This window comes from Monodelphis domestica, chromosome 6 (genome assembly GCF_027887165.1).
Source record: "Monodelphis domestica isolate mMonDom1 chromosome 6, mMonDom1.pri, whole genome shotgun sequence".
Taxonomy (NCBI): Eukaryota; Metazoa; Chordata; class Mammalia; order Didelphimorphia; family Didelphidae; genus Monodelphis; species Monodelphis domestica.
This window is the reverse complement of record NC_077232.1, coordinates 84,743,004-84,756,049: the sequence shown is the minus strand read 5'-3', so window position 1 is coordinate 84,756,049 and position 13,046 is coordinate 84,743,004. Positions and strand designations below refer to the sequence as shown.

At 36.1% G+C, this 13,046-nt stretch overlaps 1 protein-coding gene across 8 annotated transcripts in view; it reads left to right on the top strand.

The window, feature by feature from the left end:
• TRMT44 (tRNA methyltransferase 44 homolog) overlaps positions 1–13,046 on the top strand; it is a 144,853-nt gene that overhangs the window by 18,672 nt on the left and 113,135 nt on the right. For all 8 annotated transcript variants that reach the window (XR_008912816.1, XM_056802370.1, XM_056802375.1 and 5 more), the window contains 3 exons: positions 7,831–7,899; positions 9,500–9,607; positions 11,128–11,199. Coding sequence is in view for 7 of the 8 variants with exons in the window: in XM_056802370.1 (XP_056658348.1) it covers positions 7,831–7,899; positions 9,500–9,607; positions 11,128–11,199 (249 nt within the window). In the remaining variant the exon portion in view is untranslated. The remainder of the gene's footprint in view (positions 1–7,830; positions 7,900–9,499; positions 9,608–11,127; positions 11,200–13,046) is intronic.

Below are 13,046 nucleotides of genomic sequence, written 5' to 3'. Positions count from 1 at the left end.
AGACAATCTTTTAGGGCCATTTGGCTGTAGTTCCAAATTGCCCTCCAGAATGGTTGGATCAATTCACAACTCCACCAGCAATGCATTAATGTCCCAACTTTGTCACATCCCCTCCAGAATTCATTATTTTCCTTTGCTGTTATGTTAGCCAATCTGCTAGGTGTGAGGTGATATCTCAGAGTTGTTTTGATTTGCATTTCTCTGATTATTAGAGATTTAGAGCACTTTTTCATGTGCTTATTAATAGTTTTGATTTCTTTATCTGAAAATTGCCTATTCCTATCCCTTGCCCATTTATCAATTGGAGAATGGCTTGATTTTTTGTACAATTGGTGTTTATTTCTTTATGAATTTGAGTAATTAGACCTTTGTGTCAGAGATTTTTGTAATGAAGATTGTTTCCCAATTTGTTGCTTCCCTTCTAATTTTGAATGCATCAGTTGTACTTGTACAAAAACTTTTTAATTTGATGTAATCAAAATGATTTATTTTACATTTTGTGATTTTTTTTTCTAGCTCTTGCTTGGTTTTAAAGTCTTTCCTTTCCCAAAGGTCTGACAAGTATATTATTCTGTGTTCACCTAATTTGCTTATAGTTTCCTTCTTTATATTCAGGTCATTCACCCATTCTGAGTTTATCTTGGTGTAGGGTGTGAGTGTTGATCCAAACCTAATCTCCCATACTGTCTTCCAATTTTCCCAGCAGTTTTCATCAAATAGTGGGTTTTGGTCCCCCAAACTGGGATCTTTGGGCTTATCTTAGACTGTCTTGCTGAGGTCATTTACCCCTAGTCTATTCCACTGATCCTCCTTTCTCTTAGCCAGTACCAAATTGCTTTGATGACCACTGATTTATAGTATAGTTTGAGATCTGGGACTGAAAATTCTCCTTCCTTTGCATTTTTTTCATGATTTCCCTGGATATCCTTGATCTTTTGTTCTTTCAAATGAACTTTGTTATGGTTTTTTCTAATTCAGTAGAAATTTTTTTTTGTAGTTCAATGGGTATGGCACTAAATAAGTAAATTAATTTGAGCAGGATTGTCATTTTTATTATGTTAGCTCATCCTACAGCAATCAGTGTTTCTCCAATTGTTTAGGTCTAGTTTTAATTGTGTGGATAGTGTTTTGTAGTTGTGTTCATATAGTTCCTGTGTTTGTCTCGGCAGATAGATTCCTAAGTATTTTATATTTTATATTTATATTTTATAATTGGTGATTTTAAATGGAATTTCTCTTTCTAATTCTTGCTGCTGAGATGTCTTGGAGATATATAGAAATGCTGATGAATTATGCAGGTTTATTTTGTATCCTGCGACTTTGCTAAAGTTGTTGATTATTTCAACTAGCTTTTTGGTTGATTCTCTAGGATTCTTAAAGTAGACCATCATATTATCCACAAAGAGTGCTGGCTTGGTCTCTTCATTGCCAATTTTAAGACCTTCAATTTCTTTTTCTTCTCTAATTGCTACTGCTAGTGTTTCTAGTACAATGTTAAATAATAGAAGTGATAATGGGCATCCTTGTTTAACTCCTGATCTTATTGGGAAGACTTTTAGTTTATCCCCATTGCAGATAATGTTTACTGATGGTTTTAGATATATACTGTTTATTATTTTTAGGAAAGGCCCTTTTATTCCTATACTTTCTAGTGTTTTCAATAGGAATGGGTATTGTATTTTATCAAAGGCTTTTTCTGCATCTATTGAGATAATCATGTGATTTTTGTCAGTTTGCTTGTTAATATGGTCAATTATGTGGATAGTTTTCCTAATATTGAACCATCCTTGCTTTCCTGGTATGAATCCTACCTGGTCATAGTGAATAACCCTCATGATCACTTGCTGGAGTCTTTTTGCTAGTATCTACTATTTAAGATTTTTGCATCTATATTCATTAGGGAGATTGGTCTATAGTTTTCTTTCTCTGTTTTTGACCTGCCTGGTTTTGGGATCAGTACCATATTTGTGTCGTAAAATGAATTTGGCAGAACTCCTTCTTTGCTTATTCTGTCAAATAGTTTGTATAATATTGGGGTTAGTTGTTCTTTGAATGTTTGATAGAATTCATTTGTGAATCCATCTGGAACTGGGGATTTTTTCTTAGGGAGGTCTTTGATGGCTTGTTCAATTTCTTCTGATATGGGGTTGGTTAGGTAATGTATTTCTTCCTCTGTTAGTCTAGGAAATTTTATATTTTTGTAAGTAATCATTCATATCACCTAGATTGCCATATTTTTTGCCATATAATTGGGCATAATAGTTTTTAATGATTGCCTTAATTTCCTCTTCTTTAGAGGTGAGGTCTCCCCTTTCATCTTGGATACTCTCAATTTGGTTTTCTTCCTTCCTTTTTTTTAATTTGACTGACCAGTACTTTGTCTATTTTATTTGTTTTTTCAAAGTACCAGCTTCTAGTCTTATTTACTAAATCAATAGTTCTTTGACTTTCAATTTTATTAATTTCTCTTCTGATTTTTAGGATCTCTAATTTAGTCTTCATCTGAGGATTTTTGATTTGTTCACTTTCTAGTTTTTTAATTTGCATTCCCAATTCATTGACTTCTGCTCTCCCTAATTTGTTAATATATGAACTCAAGGATATAGATTTCTTTCTGAGTATTGCTTTGGCTGCATCCCATAGGTTTTGAAAGGATGCCTCATCATTGTCATTTTCTTCAATGAAATTATTGATTGTTTCTATGATTTGTTCTTTGAGTAACTGGTTTTGGAGAATTGTATTATTTAATTTTCAATTAATTTTTGATTTACCTTGCCATGTATCCTTACTAATTATTATTTTCATTGCATTGTGATCTAAGAAGTCCGCACTTATTATTTCTGCTCTTTTGCACTTGTTTGCAATGATTTTATGCCCTAATATATGGTCAGTCTTTGTGAATGTATCATGTGCTGCTGAAAAGAAGGTGTATTCCTTTTTGTCCATATTTATTTTTCTCTACATATCTACTAATTCTAATTTTTCTAAGATTTTATTCACTTCTCTTACCTCTTACTTAGTTTTTGGTTTGATTTATCTAGTTCGTGTAGAGGAAGGTTCAGGTCTCCCACTAGTATAGTTTTTCTATCTATTTCATCCTTGAGCTCCACTAGTTTCTCCTTTAGAAATTTGAATTCTATGCCATTTGGTGCATATATGTTGAGTACTGATATTTCCTCATTGTCCATACTGCCTTTTATCAGGATGTATTTACCTTCCCTATCTCTTTTAACTATATTTATTTTTACTTTGGCTTTGTCAGATATCATGATTGTGACTCCTGCCTTCTTCTTATCAGTTGATGCCCAATAGATTTGGCTCCATCCTCTTACTTTAACTCTATGCATATCTGCCTTCCTCATGTGTGTTTTGTAAAAATAGACTCGAATCCAGGACTTCAATCCCCAGAAATCCTTGCTCTACTTCCCCAGAATGCTCTCTAATCTCACTGAATTCTCACCTGGGCCGAGAGCGAGATGGGGTATTTAAACCTGGTTGTGAATAGGCTCGACCTCTTTTTACTTCCCCTTCGGAGCACACGCAGCTCTCCACCTAGCAGGCAAGATGTCATGAATAGGCTCTCAGGGCCTAGACACGTGCTTTTCTTACTTGTGTTTTCTTTATATTTTAATCTTCAATAAACCTCATAAAAATATAATACTCCTTGCAGAGAGAAACTAATTTCTACCTGCCTCAGTTTCCCCAAAATTTTTAATCTTTACAGTTTCTTGTAGGCAGCATATGGTAGGGTTTTGGATTCTAATCCACTCTGCTATTTGCTTGTGTTTTATGGGTGAGTTCATTCCATTCACATTTAGAGTTATGATTATCCTCTGTGTATTTCTCGAGTTTTTGATTTCTACTCCTAGTCCTGCCTTTTCTTCTTTTACTATTTCCTTTTCACCAATGCTTGTTTTTAATCAGTCCCCCTAGTTCCCTCCCTTATTTTACTTCCCTTTCTACCCCCCTCCCTTCTTATTCCCTCCCTTATTTTCTTTGCAGTCTTTTTAAAACTTAACACCCCCACCGTCTCCCTCCCTTATATTGCTTCCCTCCTGACCAGTCCGTTTGTTACCCTTCTACTCCCCTATAGGGCATGAATCTATTCTCTGCCCCAGTGGATCTGATTGTTCTTACTTCTTTGAGTCAAATTCAATGCATGTAAAAATTAGGTATTTCCTGTCTCCAACCTCTTTACCTTTCCAGTGTATTGGTGTTCTCTGCCACTCCTGCCATGCAATTCTTTATGAAATATAAATTTACCTCATTTTGTCTCTTTTCTCATTTCTCTTAGTATTAACCTCTTTTTTTTAGCTCTAGTTGTATATACATACTTATTTATATATACATGTATATGTATTTATGCATACATATATCTATATACCTATTTATGTCTCTTTATTTCATCCTATACAGTATGTCAGTGTTCTCTCTAAGTGTAATTCTTCTAGCTGCCCAGGTTGATAACAACAGTTTTTAAGAGTTACCAATGACCTGTTTTCTTATAGGGATACATATCATTTTAACTTATTGAGTCTCTTAAAAAAAAAGTTGGTTTTTTGTTTTGTTTTGTTTTTCTTTTTTCCCTCTTTTTTTAATTACCTTTTGATGATTCTCTAGAGTTCTGTGCTTGGGCATCGAATTTTCTGTTCAGGTCTGGACTTTTCTTGACAAATTCTTGGAATTCTTCTATTTTGTTGAATGAACATACTTTCCTCTGTAAGAATATAGTCATTTTTTTCTGGTTGATTCTTGGTTGTAGACCTAGTTCCCTTGCCATCCGGAATATAATATTCCATGCCTTTCGGTCCTTCAGTATAGATGCAGCCTAATCCTGTGTTATCTTCACTGTGATTCCATGGTATCTGAATGACTTTTTCTTGACAGCTTGTAATATTTTTTCTTTGGTCTGATAGTTCTTGAATTTGGCTATAACATTCCTGAGTGTTGTCAGTTGGGGATTAAGTACAGGAGGTGATCTGTGGATCCTTTCAATCTCCACTTTTCCCTCTTGTTCTAGAACAGTGGTTCTCAACCTTTCTAATGCTGTGACCCTGCAATACAGTTCCTCATGTTGCAGTGACCCGAAACCAAAAATTTATTTTGGTGGCTACTTAAAAACTGTAATTTTGCTAGTTATGATTCGGAATGTAAATACCTGATATGCATTATATATTCTCATTGCTACAGATTGAGAGGTTGAGAACCATTGTTCTAGAATATTGGGATAGTTTTCTTGAATAATTTCATGTAGGATGATGTCCAGGCTTTTTCTTTTGTCATGGTCTTCTGGTAGACCAATGATTCTTAAATTGTCTCTCCTTGAAAGATTTTCTAAATCTTCTGTTTTGTGAATGCGATGTTTCATATTTTCCTCAATTTTTTCATTCTTTTGGTTTTGTTTTATACTGTCCTGCTGCCTTGTGAGGTCACTTAATTCTCGTTGTTGTATTCTGGTTCTTAAAGATTGGATTTCATCCCTGGATTTTTGGTCATCCTTCTCCTTCTGGTCTGATCTTCTTTGGAGGTCATCTTTCATCTCCTTTGCCTCATTTTCCAGCTGTTTGATTTTAGCTTTCAAGACACTATTTTCTGTTTCCAGATGACTTATCTTAGTTTTTAAGTTCTTTTCCCAATTGTCTTCAGCCTCTCTTAATTGTGTTTTGAATTGCATTTTGAGTTCTTTCTAAGCCTGTATCCAATTCACTGGGATTTCTGATTTTTCCTTTGTTGATCCCTCCCTCTCTGTTTCTTTTGCTCTTTGCTCATTACCTGTACAGAAGCTGTCTATTGTAATTTATTTCTTCTTCTTTTTCTGTTGTTTTCTCATGTTTACCCCTTCTTTGCTCCCCGTATTTGTCTGTGTTCTTGCTCCTCTCATTTTTTTGGTTTTGGGGGTTTCTGTCAGTCTCCCTTCTTGGAGCTTTGACAGAAGGTCTCTCCCTGCAGCCTGTGCGGGGTGTGTGTGTGTGTGTGTGTGTGTGTGTGTGTGTGTGTTGTTGTTGTTGTTGTAGTTTGAGCTTCCCTGTCCTCTGGATGCTTTTGATTGGATTGAATTAAAGTCCAGCAGTCTGTGGGGGAGGGTTGTTGTAGTTTGAGCTTTCCAGTCCTCTGGAGGCTTTTGATTGGATTAAATTAAAGTCCAGAAGTGTGTGAAGGAGGGTTGTTGGAGTTTGGGCTTCTCTGACCTCTGAAGACTTTTGATCGGATTAAGTTCAGCTGGGTTGGGCTGAATGTGCTCTGAGGCCAAAACCTCCTGGAAGGCTAGAGTTCACAATTTGGAGGGTCTTCGTAGCTCTGTCCAGGCTGCCAGCTCTGTGGTCCCTCTCCAGCTCCTTCCCCGCCACCTGTGTTCGACACTCTGAGCTTGGCACAGCCCTGCCTGCAAGGTACACCCTCCAGACTAGCACCCTTGCCCGCCCAGAGGTTCGGTTCCCATTGTCGCTGGAGCCTTAGCGCTCTAGGTAGTGTAAACCTTAAAATTTCTTAGACTTATAAATGTTGGAAATTTCACCATTGGGAAATTTCATACTTGGAAAATTTCTTACTGATAGTGTATTGGAATGTGAACCCCATTGGCATGGGAGGTTCCTTCTCCTCCCTTCTTAAGATTACTTTAGGACAGAAACCTTTGGCTGAACAATGGAAAGGGCTTTGACCTATGCTTAAGCACAGAACAGGAATTTCTTTGAGTCATGATTGATTTTAGAATTGATACAATAGAGATACTTGGAATGACAGAATCAGGTCTTGGAAAATACAATTTCCACCCCACTCAGTCCTAACAGGATTTAGGAAGGGCTGCAGCATAGATCAAAATTTAATTATTTGAGAATATGACCTCCAACATACATGTACAAAGCCACAGACCTCTGGGTGGTCCTGGGTTAAGCTAGAGCCACCATTGGCACAGGGAAATTGATGGACAGTGATTGGTAGATGTGAGAACTGAGGGGAGGGAACTTGGATGGTTTCCTTAAAGATAGAGGGGTCTGAGGACTGAGGAGGTGGTTGGAGAGTTTTGGCTCTGAGTGGTTGGAGAGGTGCTCTGGGAAGCTTGCTCTGAAGGAAGCTGAAGGTGGGGGCCTCTGAGACTGTTTCTCCATTTTGGTCACGTGAGTGATAGGGACTGATCTCTTTTCTTTGCCCCAGCTATCTAAGGGCTTGGGCCCTTTGGCCCAGCCTAAACAGAAGGGGTATTTAAGCCCTATTCCCTTCTCTCCCTCTCTCTCTCTCTCTCTCTAATTCCTTTCTTCCTCCTGTCTGTAATTAAACTCTATAAAAGGTTGACAGCTGACTTGAGTTTTCATTTAGGAATTACATAGCTGAATTCCTTGGCGATCTTAAATTAATATATATCAGTCTTTTAAAAGTGATTTCCTTGTCACAGTAGGTTAGGGTGGAGGGGTCCTTGGGACTTTCCTTCTGCCTTTCCCTTGAACCTGAGTGTTCTTGGATTCTGGCTTTTGGGGGGTGTGCTTTTTGGATTGAGTCCAGCAGGAGGGTTCCTTGGCTCAGTCTTGTTGTTAGGTTTGATTTTCAGTCTCCTAGGAGCAGTCAGTTTGTGATCAGGAAGGAAGGGTTTTCAGAGGTCTGAACTTCTGCTGCTTCTAAGCCACCATATTGACTCCACCTCCAGAAAAGCTTGCTTGCCTTCTTGAGGAGTGGAGAGGAGGGAAGGAGAGAATTTGGAACTCAAAACTTAAACTGGTCATTAAAAATTTTTTTTTCATGTGTAAATGGGAAATATTTAATGAAATTAGAAAAAGTTAAAATATTCCAATTACAAACATGAAATAAACCTTACAATTTCTTATTTGTATTTTTCAGGTATGGCCTGAAGTGACAGATCCTGAAAAGTTTGTATATGAAGATGTTGCTATTGCTACTTATTTGTTGGTAAGAACTTATTAAATGTAAGTATACAATGTAATTTTAGGTGCCAATGGCTATAGTTGCTAATTTCTTCAAAAGTGAAGAAGTCATCAAATGGAGCTTTTAATTTTGGTTTATGTTTTTCCTACAAGGCTAATTTTTTTTTCCACTTACAATTTTGCATTAACTAATCTATTAATTAATCTGTACTATTAATTATATTATAATTATACATTAATCTATATAGTACATTTAAGAATGCATCTGAATTTCAACAAATATGCTTGAAATATAAAGTGGCCATGTTTAGAAAGCTAAGGTCAGCTGATGCTTTCTTTTGAAGATCCTTCAGAGTATGTCCTAATGGTGTTATAGAATAGAATATATCTTTCCACTCACACCAATTTTGTTAGATATTTGATGATGATTTATTATTTTATACTATTGCCACCAGAATTCTGATTTACTTATTTACATATGTGTGTGTGTGTGTGTGTGTGTGTGTGTGTGTGTGTGTGTATCTTAAACCTTTACCGTCTGTCTTAGATTCTATAGTAAGTATTGGTTTCAAGGCAGAAGTGTGGTAAGGACTATGTATTTGAAGTCAAGTGACTTTTCCAGGGTCACATAGCTAGGAAGTATTTGAGATCAGATTTGAACCTATGACCTCCCATCTCTAGATTTGACTCTTTATCCACTAAACTATCTTGGTGCCTCTGTAACATATACATATAAATTAAAAATTCAAATGTTGAAATTTCTAGCAAGAATCAGGGGGTGGAAAGGCTTTTGTCCTGTATCTTGACTATAGGCATTATCCCACAGTCATGTCGTACACCTTCTCTTTTCTCCATATTGCTTTTCTCCTTGGCAGTTTAGCTCCAAGCCACTTTTCCTCTCTGCTTACTCTAAATTAATTTTATATAGATTTAAGAGTCTTTTGTCCTTTTGAAAAATTAAAGACATTAACATTTAAATATTTTGGGAATTCATCTAATTCTTCAACCAACATTATCTTAGAAACTCCCATTGCTTAATTCTTATCTTAGATTTTTTTTATTCTTGAACTCCAGACCATCATGATATTTTGTAAATTTACCAAGAACCTTGCCATAGCATGTCTTTATTTTATGTTAAGACAATGTTGTGCTATTCATCTTCTAATATAACTCAAGATAATAGCATTGCATGATTTTTCAAAGTGGTTGAAGTTTTTAGTTTCTTTGGCTACAATCTCAGACTTTTGAGATATAAAACTCAGAGTCTTGATATTATGGTTTTTGCAGTTGGCAGTGATCATAGGGTGCTGAGGAGAGAATGTGAATATGACTAAACAGTTTGAATAAAAATGAAGAGGATAGTAAACATAGCACATAGATTGGGAGGTAGGTAGAATTGGGAAGGGGCCATATGTGGCTAGGACTGAATATTTATGTTGTTGCTGTGTGGGTCATAAAGTTTTGATAGATAGGATGGTGCAAGATTATGGTAATTTGTGCAGAAAAATGTGAACTAGTTAAATCAATTTTTCCTCTCTCTTTTGTTCAAACAGATGTTTTTTTCCTAGAAATTATTTGACTTTTGGAGGCAATTAAAAACTGTATTTTTCTCCCTTTTTGTCTAGGTTCTTTGGGAAGAAGAACGAGCTAAGAAGGGAGTAACTGAAAAACAGTCTTTTATCGACTTAGGTTGTGGCAATGGACTCCTTGTTCATATCTTAAGCAATGAAGGGGTAAAGCATATTATTATTTTTTAAACATTATATTATGTTTTAAATTCTTATATAATTTTTATTTAGAAGAAGTTTACATTTTCCACTATATTTTTTTATTAAGCTCAGGGTTCATTATTGAGAAAGTGAAGTGATAGGTGAGTCTTTCCACAGCCTTTCCACAGATGGGATGTAAGGGAAGGTAATGCTTGTTCTTAACTTCAGTTCTGCTCCCTCATTTATGCTTTGCCATATATATACCCTGCTCAGGAGTCCTGTGCTGTAAGAGAGACTGTGTTAGGATGGGGAGTAGGAGCACATTAGGGACTGGAGCCTTGGAAGGTGCCAGCCACCTCCACCTCAGTTCATTTATAAACCTGTGTAAACACACATGTGATTTTAAGCAGGCAAGAGGAAGTGGGGAACCTAAGGCTTTGACTACTTACTCCATACTTCCTGGTTCCCTCTACCCTTGCCCTCAGGAACATAATAAAAGACACAACATTTATTGCTTAAGTTTGGTATTCCATAACTAATTGGTATTCCATAACTAATTCACCTAAAATATTACTTTAATAGATGGATGACTAGATTTTGCGATACAGCATTCATGAGTAAATGAGAAAGCATATTTGTGATCCATAACTTAAAAGCTGAAATTAAATAGTTATGATGTCCTACAAAAATTTTTTTTAATTTAATTTTTATCATTATGCAAAACACACTTCCATATTGGTCATTGTTGTAAGAGCACACTCATACAAAACTGAAACTCCCAAATAAAACCATAAATACACTGACATGAAAGATATATGCTTTGGTCTGTGTTCATCTGTCTCCAACAGTTATTTTTCTGGAGGTGGATAACATTCCCTGTCTTAAGTCTTTCAGGATTGTCCCAGATCATTAAATTGCTGAGAGTAGCCAAGTTTTCACAATTGTTCATTGTCTTCCACAAAATTAACACCAAAGTTAGTCAACCTGGTTGTTAGATTAAATTTTATGAGTCATTTGAGACAAAAAATCTTCCATTGGCATATTCTTCCATTGTTTCATTATGGCATGGAGGTGATCCTTGGTTCTTAAATGTTGTTATTTCTGAGGGTACATTTGTACACAGACCTCGCTGAGATGGAAGAGCATTTAGCTTCGGCCTGGCAGAAGACTTATGTGAGAAATCATTGGAGTTAGTCCTTAGATGACTCTCATATAGAGTCTGATCAGGCAGTTTTTTTTCCCCCACATTTACTCACCTTGATGAAGGCTGGGAGGTTCCTCAGTCTTTGTTGACGGTGGTTGTACCACACATGAAATCAATCAGAATACTCTTTTTGATAATGCCATGTTGATATAGCCTCAGTTTTGGAGGATACTTTGCTTGTTGTCAGTATTTTAAGAAGTAAGTCAATGTTATGTTCCTTTATTATCAATTTAGTTTACCAATTCACAGTACTTAGGTTTCCAGACATTTAATTCTTTATTGCTAATTTAGTATTAACTTTATTCTGTCTTGCTATACCATTTGATTTGTCATATTTCAGCATCCAGGTAGAGGGATTGATGTCCGAAAAAGAAAAATATGGAACATGTATGGACCACAAACTCAATTAGAGGTATTGGCATCTTTTGTTTAAATGATGTTGGCATTTATTGTTATTGTTTCCATTATTTGAAGAAAATTAATGTATTTACAGTATAATAAGAAATACTCCCAATGATAATCCTCATTATGCAGTTTTTCAGTATTCAATGATTTCTGCAGATTGAAAAGGATAAAATTATAGATTCTTTTTGTAGCTTTCAGCATGAATTGAAGAAATTAATGTTTCCTGTCTTCTTATATGAATAAATCATAGAGATATATTATTGAAATAAGCATAGATTTAAACAAGGAAGTTTGATGTGATGGCCAAAAACCTGTGCAATTTCAGGTCTCATTAAGAGATGGTTTAGTGTTCAAAGCAAAGGAGGGAAAGAGTTAGTTTCACTTGTCTTTGCCCTAATTATAACAGATTTGGAGTATTCTATCCAATCCTACATTTTTGTGGGATCTTGAAAACTTTCTTAGATTCAGAGGATGGTCAGTGGGATGATAAGTGGATTCAGGGTGGTACCACATGGTCAATCCGCAAGCCTTTATTAAGTACTTACTATATGCTTGGCACTGTACTAATCATTAAAGATATAAGTAAAAGGCAAAAACAGTGTCTGTTCTTAAAGAGCTCCCTATCCATTGAGGGAGACAACATGTAAACAACCATGCACAGATGAAATAGAGCACAAATGGGAGATAATCAACAGAGCCAAAGCACTAGAATTAACATGAGGAAACTAAGGCCCAAAGTACTTAAATGACTTTTCCAAGGTTTGACAGGTAGTAAGTAGCAGAACTAATTATCCAGTCCAAGTCTCCTGACTCTAAATCCGCTTATTTTTCAAGTAAAAATGCAGTGTGATATAGTAGAAAGAGAGTGGACCTTGGATACAAAAGAGTACTGGGTTTGAATCCCACATTAGACTCTTATTAGCTGCATGACCTTGATTAAGCCACTTAACCCCAGAACCTCAGTTTCCTCATTTGTTAAATGAGACTGTTGGACTAGATAACTTATTTTGTAGAAATTAAAGTACAATAATTTTAAATATATTTTTAAGAGATTTATTAGTGATCATTAGACGTAAAGGAATAAAAAAAGGTAACCAAAAAAAAGTGCCCATGGCTAATCTACTTGTTCAAAAACCCTGAGCTCTACCACAGTCACCCACAGGAAGCAAAGAATGCGAGACCAGGAACCCCACCCAATATATCCCCCTGTCTGTGTCAGCATGTAATGACAGGAAGTCAGTGGGCTCCTGGGAAATGCAGTTTTTAGGGTAACAGATTTTCAATTACACATTTCTTCCCTCCCCCCCAGATCCAGTGGAAGACTGGTCTCTCCAATGGATCTTGTAAACATAACCAACTTTTAAATTACAATAATTTGGGGATAAAAGGGAAAAGAACAAAACCAGTGATTGCCGCAAAGCTTACACTGCATCAAGAAGATCCAGAATGAACTTTGGGGTGTGGTTGATTGAACTGAAGGGAGTTGAATATTTATTTTGAATGTACACTCTTATGCCAAAGGGGATTGCCCCCAATTGGTTTTTGTCAATGTGCCCAGCAAAACATTGGTTTTGCTTTCTCTCTCTTCTATTTCCCTCTTATCTCCAACTATTGTAGTTTCCTCTTAGAAGGTGCAATGTTGTATGCACCTGTAGTTAGAAGATTAAAGAGGTACAAGATGATTATGTTAAATAATCAGTCTCCTAAATGATCAATCCTGGGATTGTGAAAATGGGATTAACTCCATCCTATTTATTCTTTAGATTTTAGCCACCAGGAATGTATACACCCCACTTAAGGATATATTTTGTGTGTGTGTGTGTGTGTGTGTGTGTGTGTGTGTGTGTGTGTGTG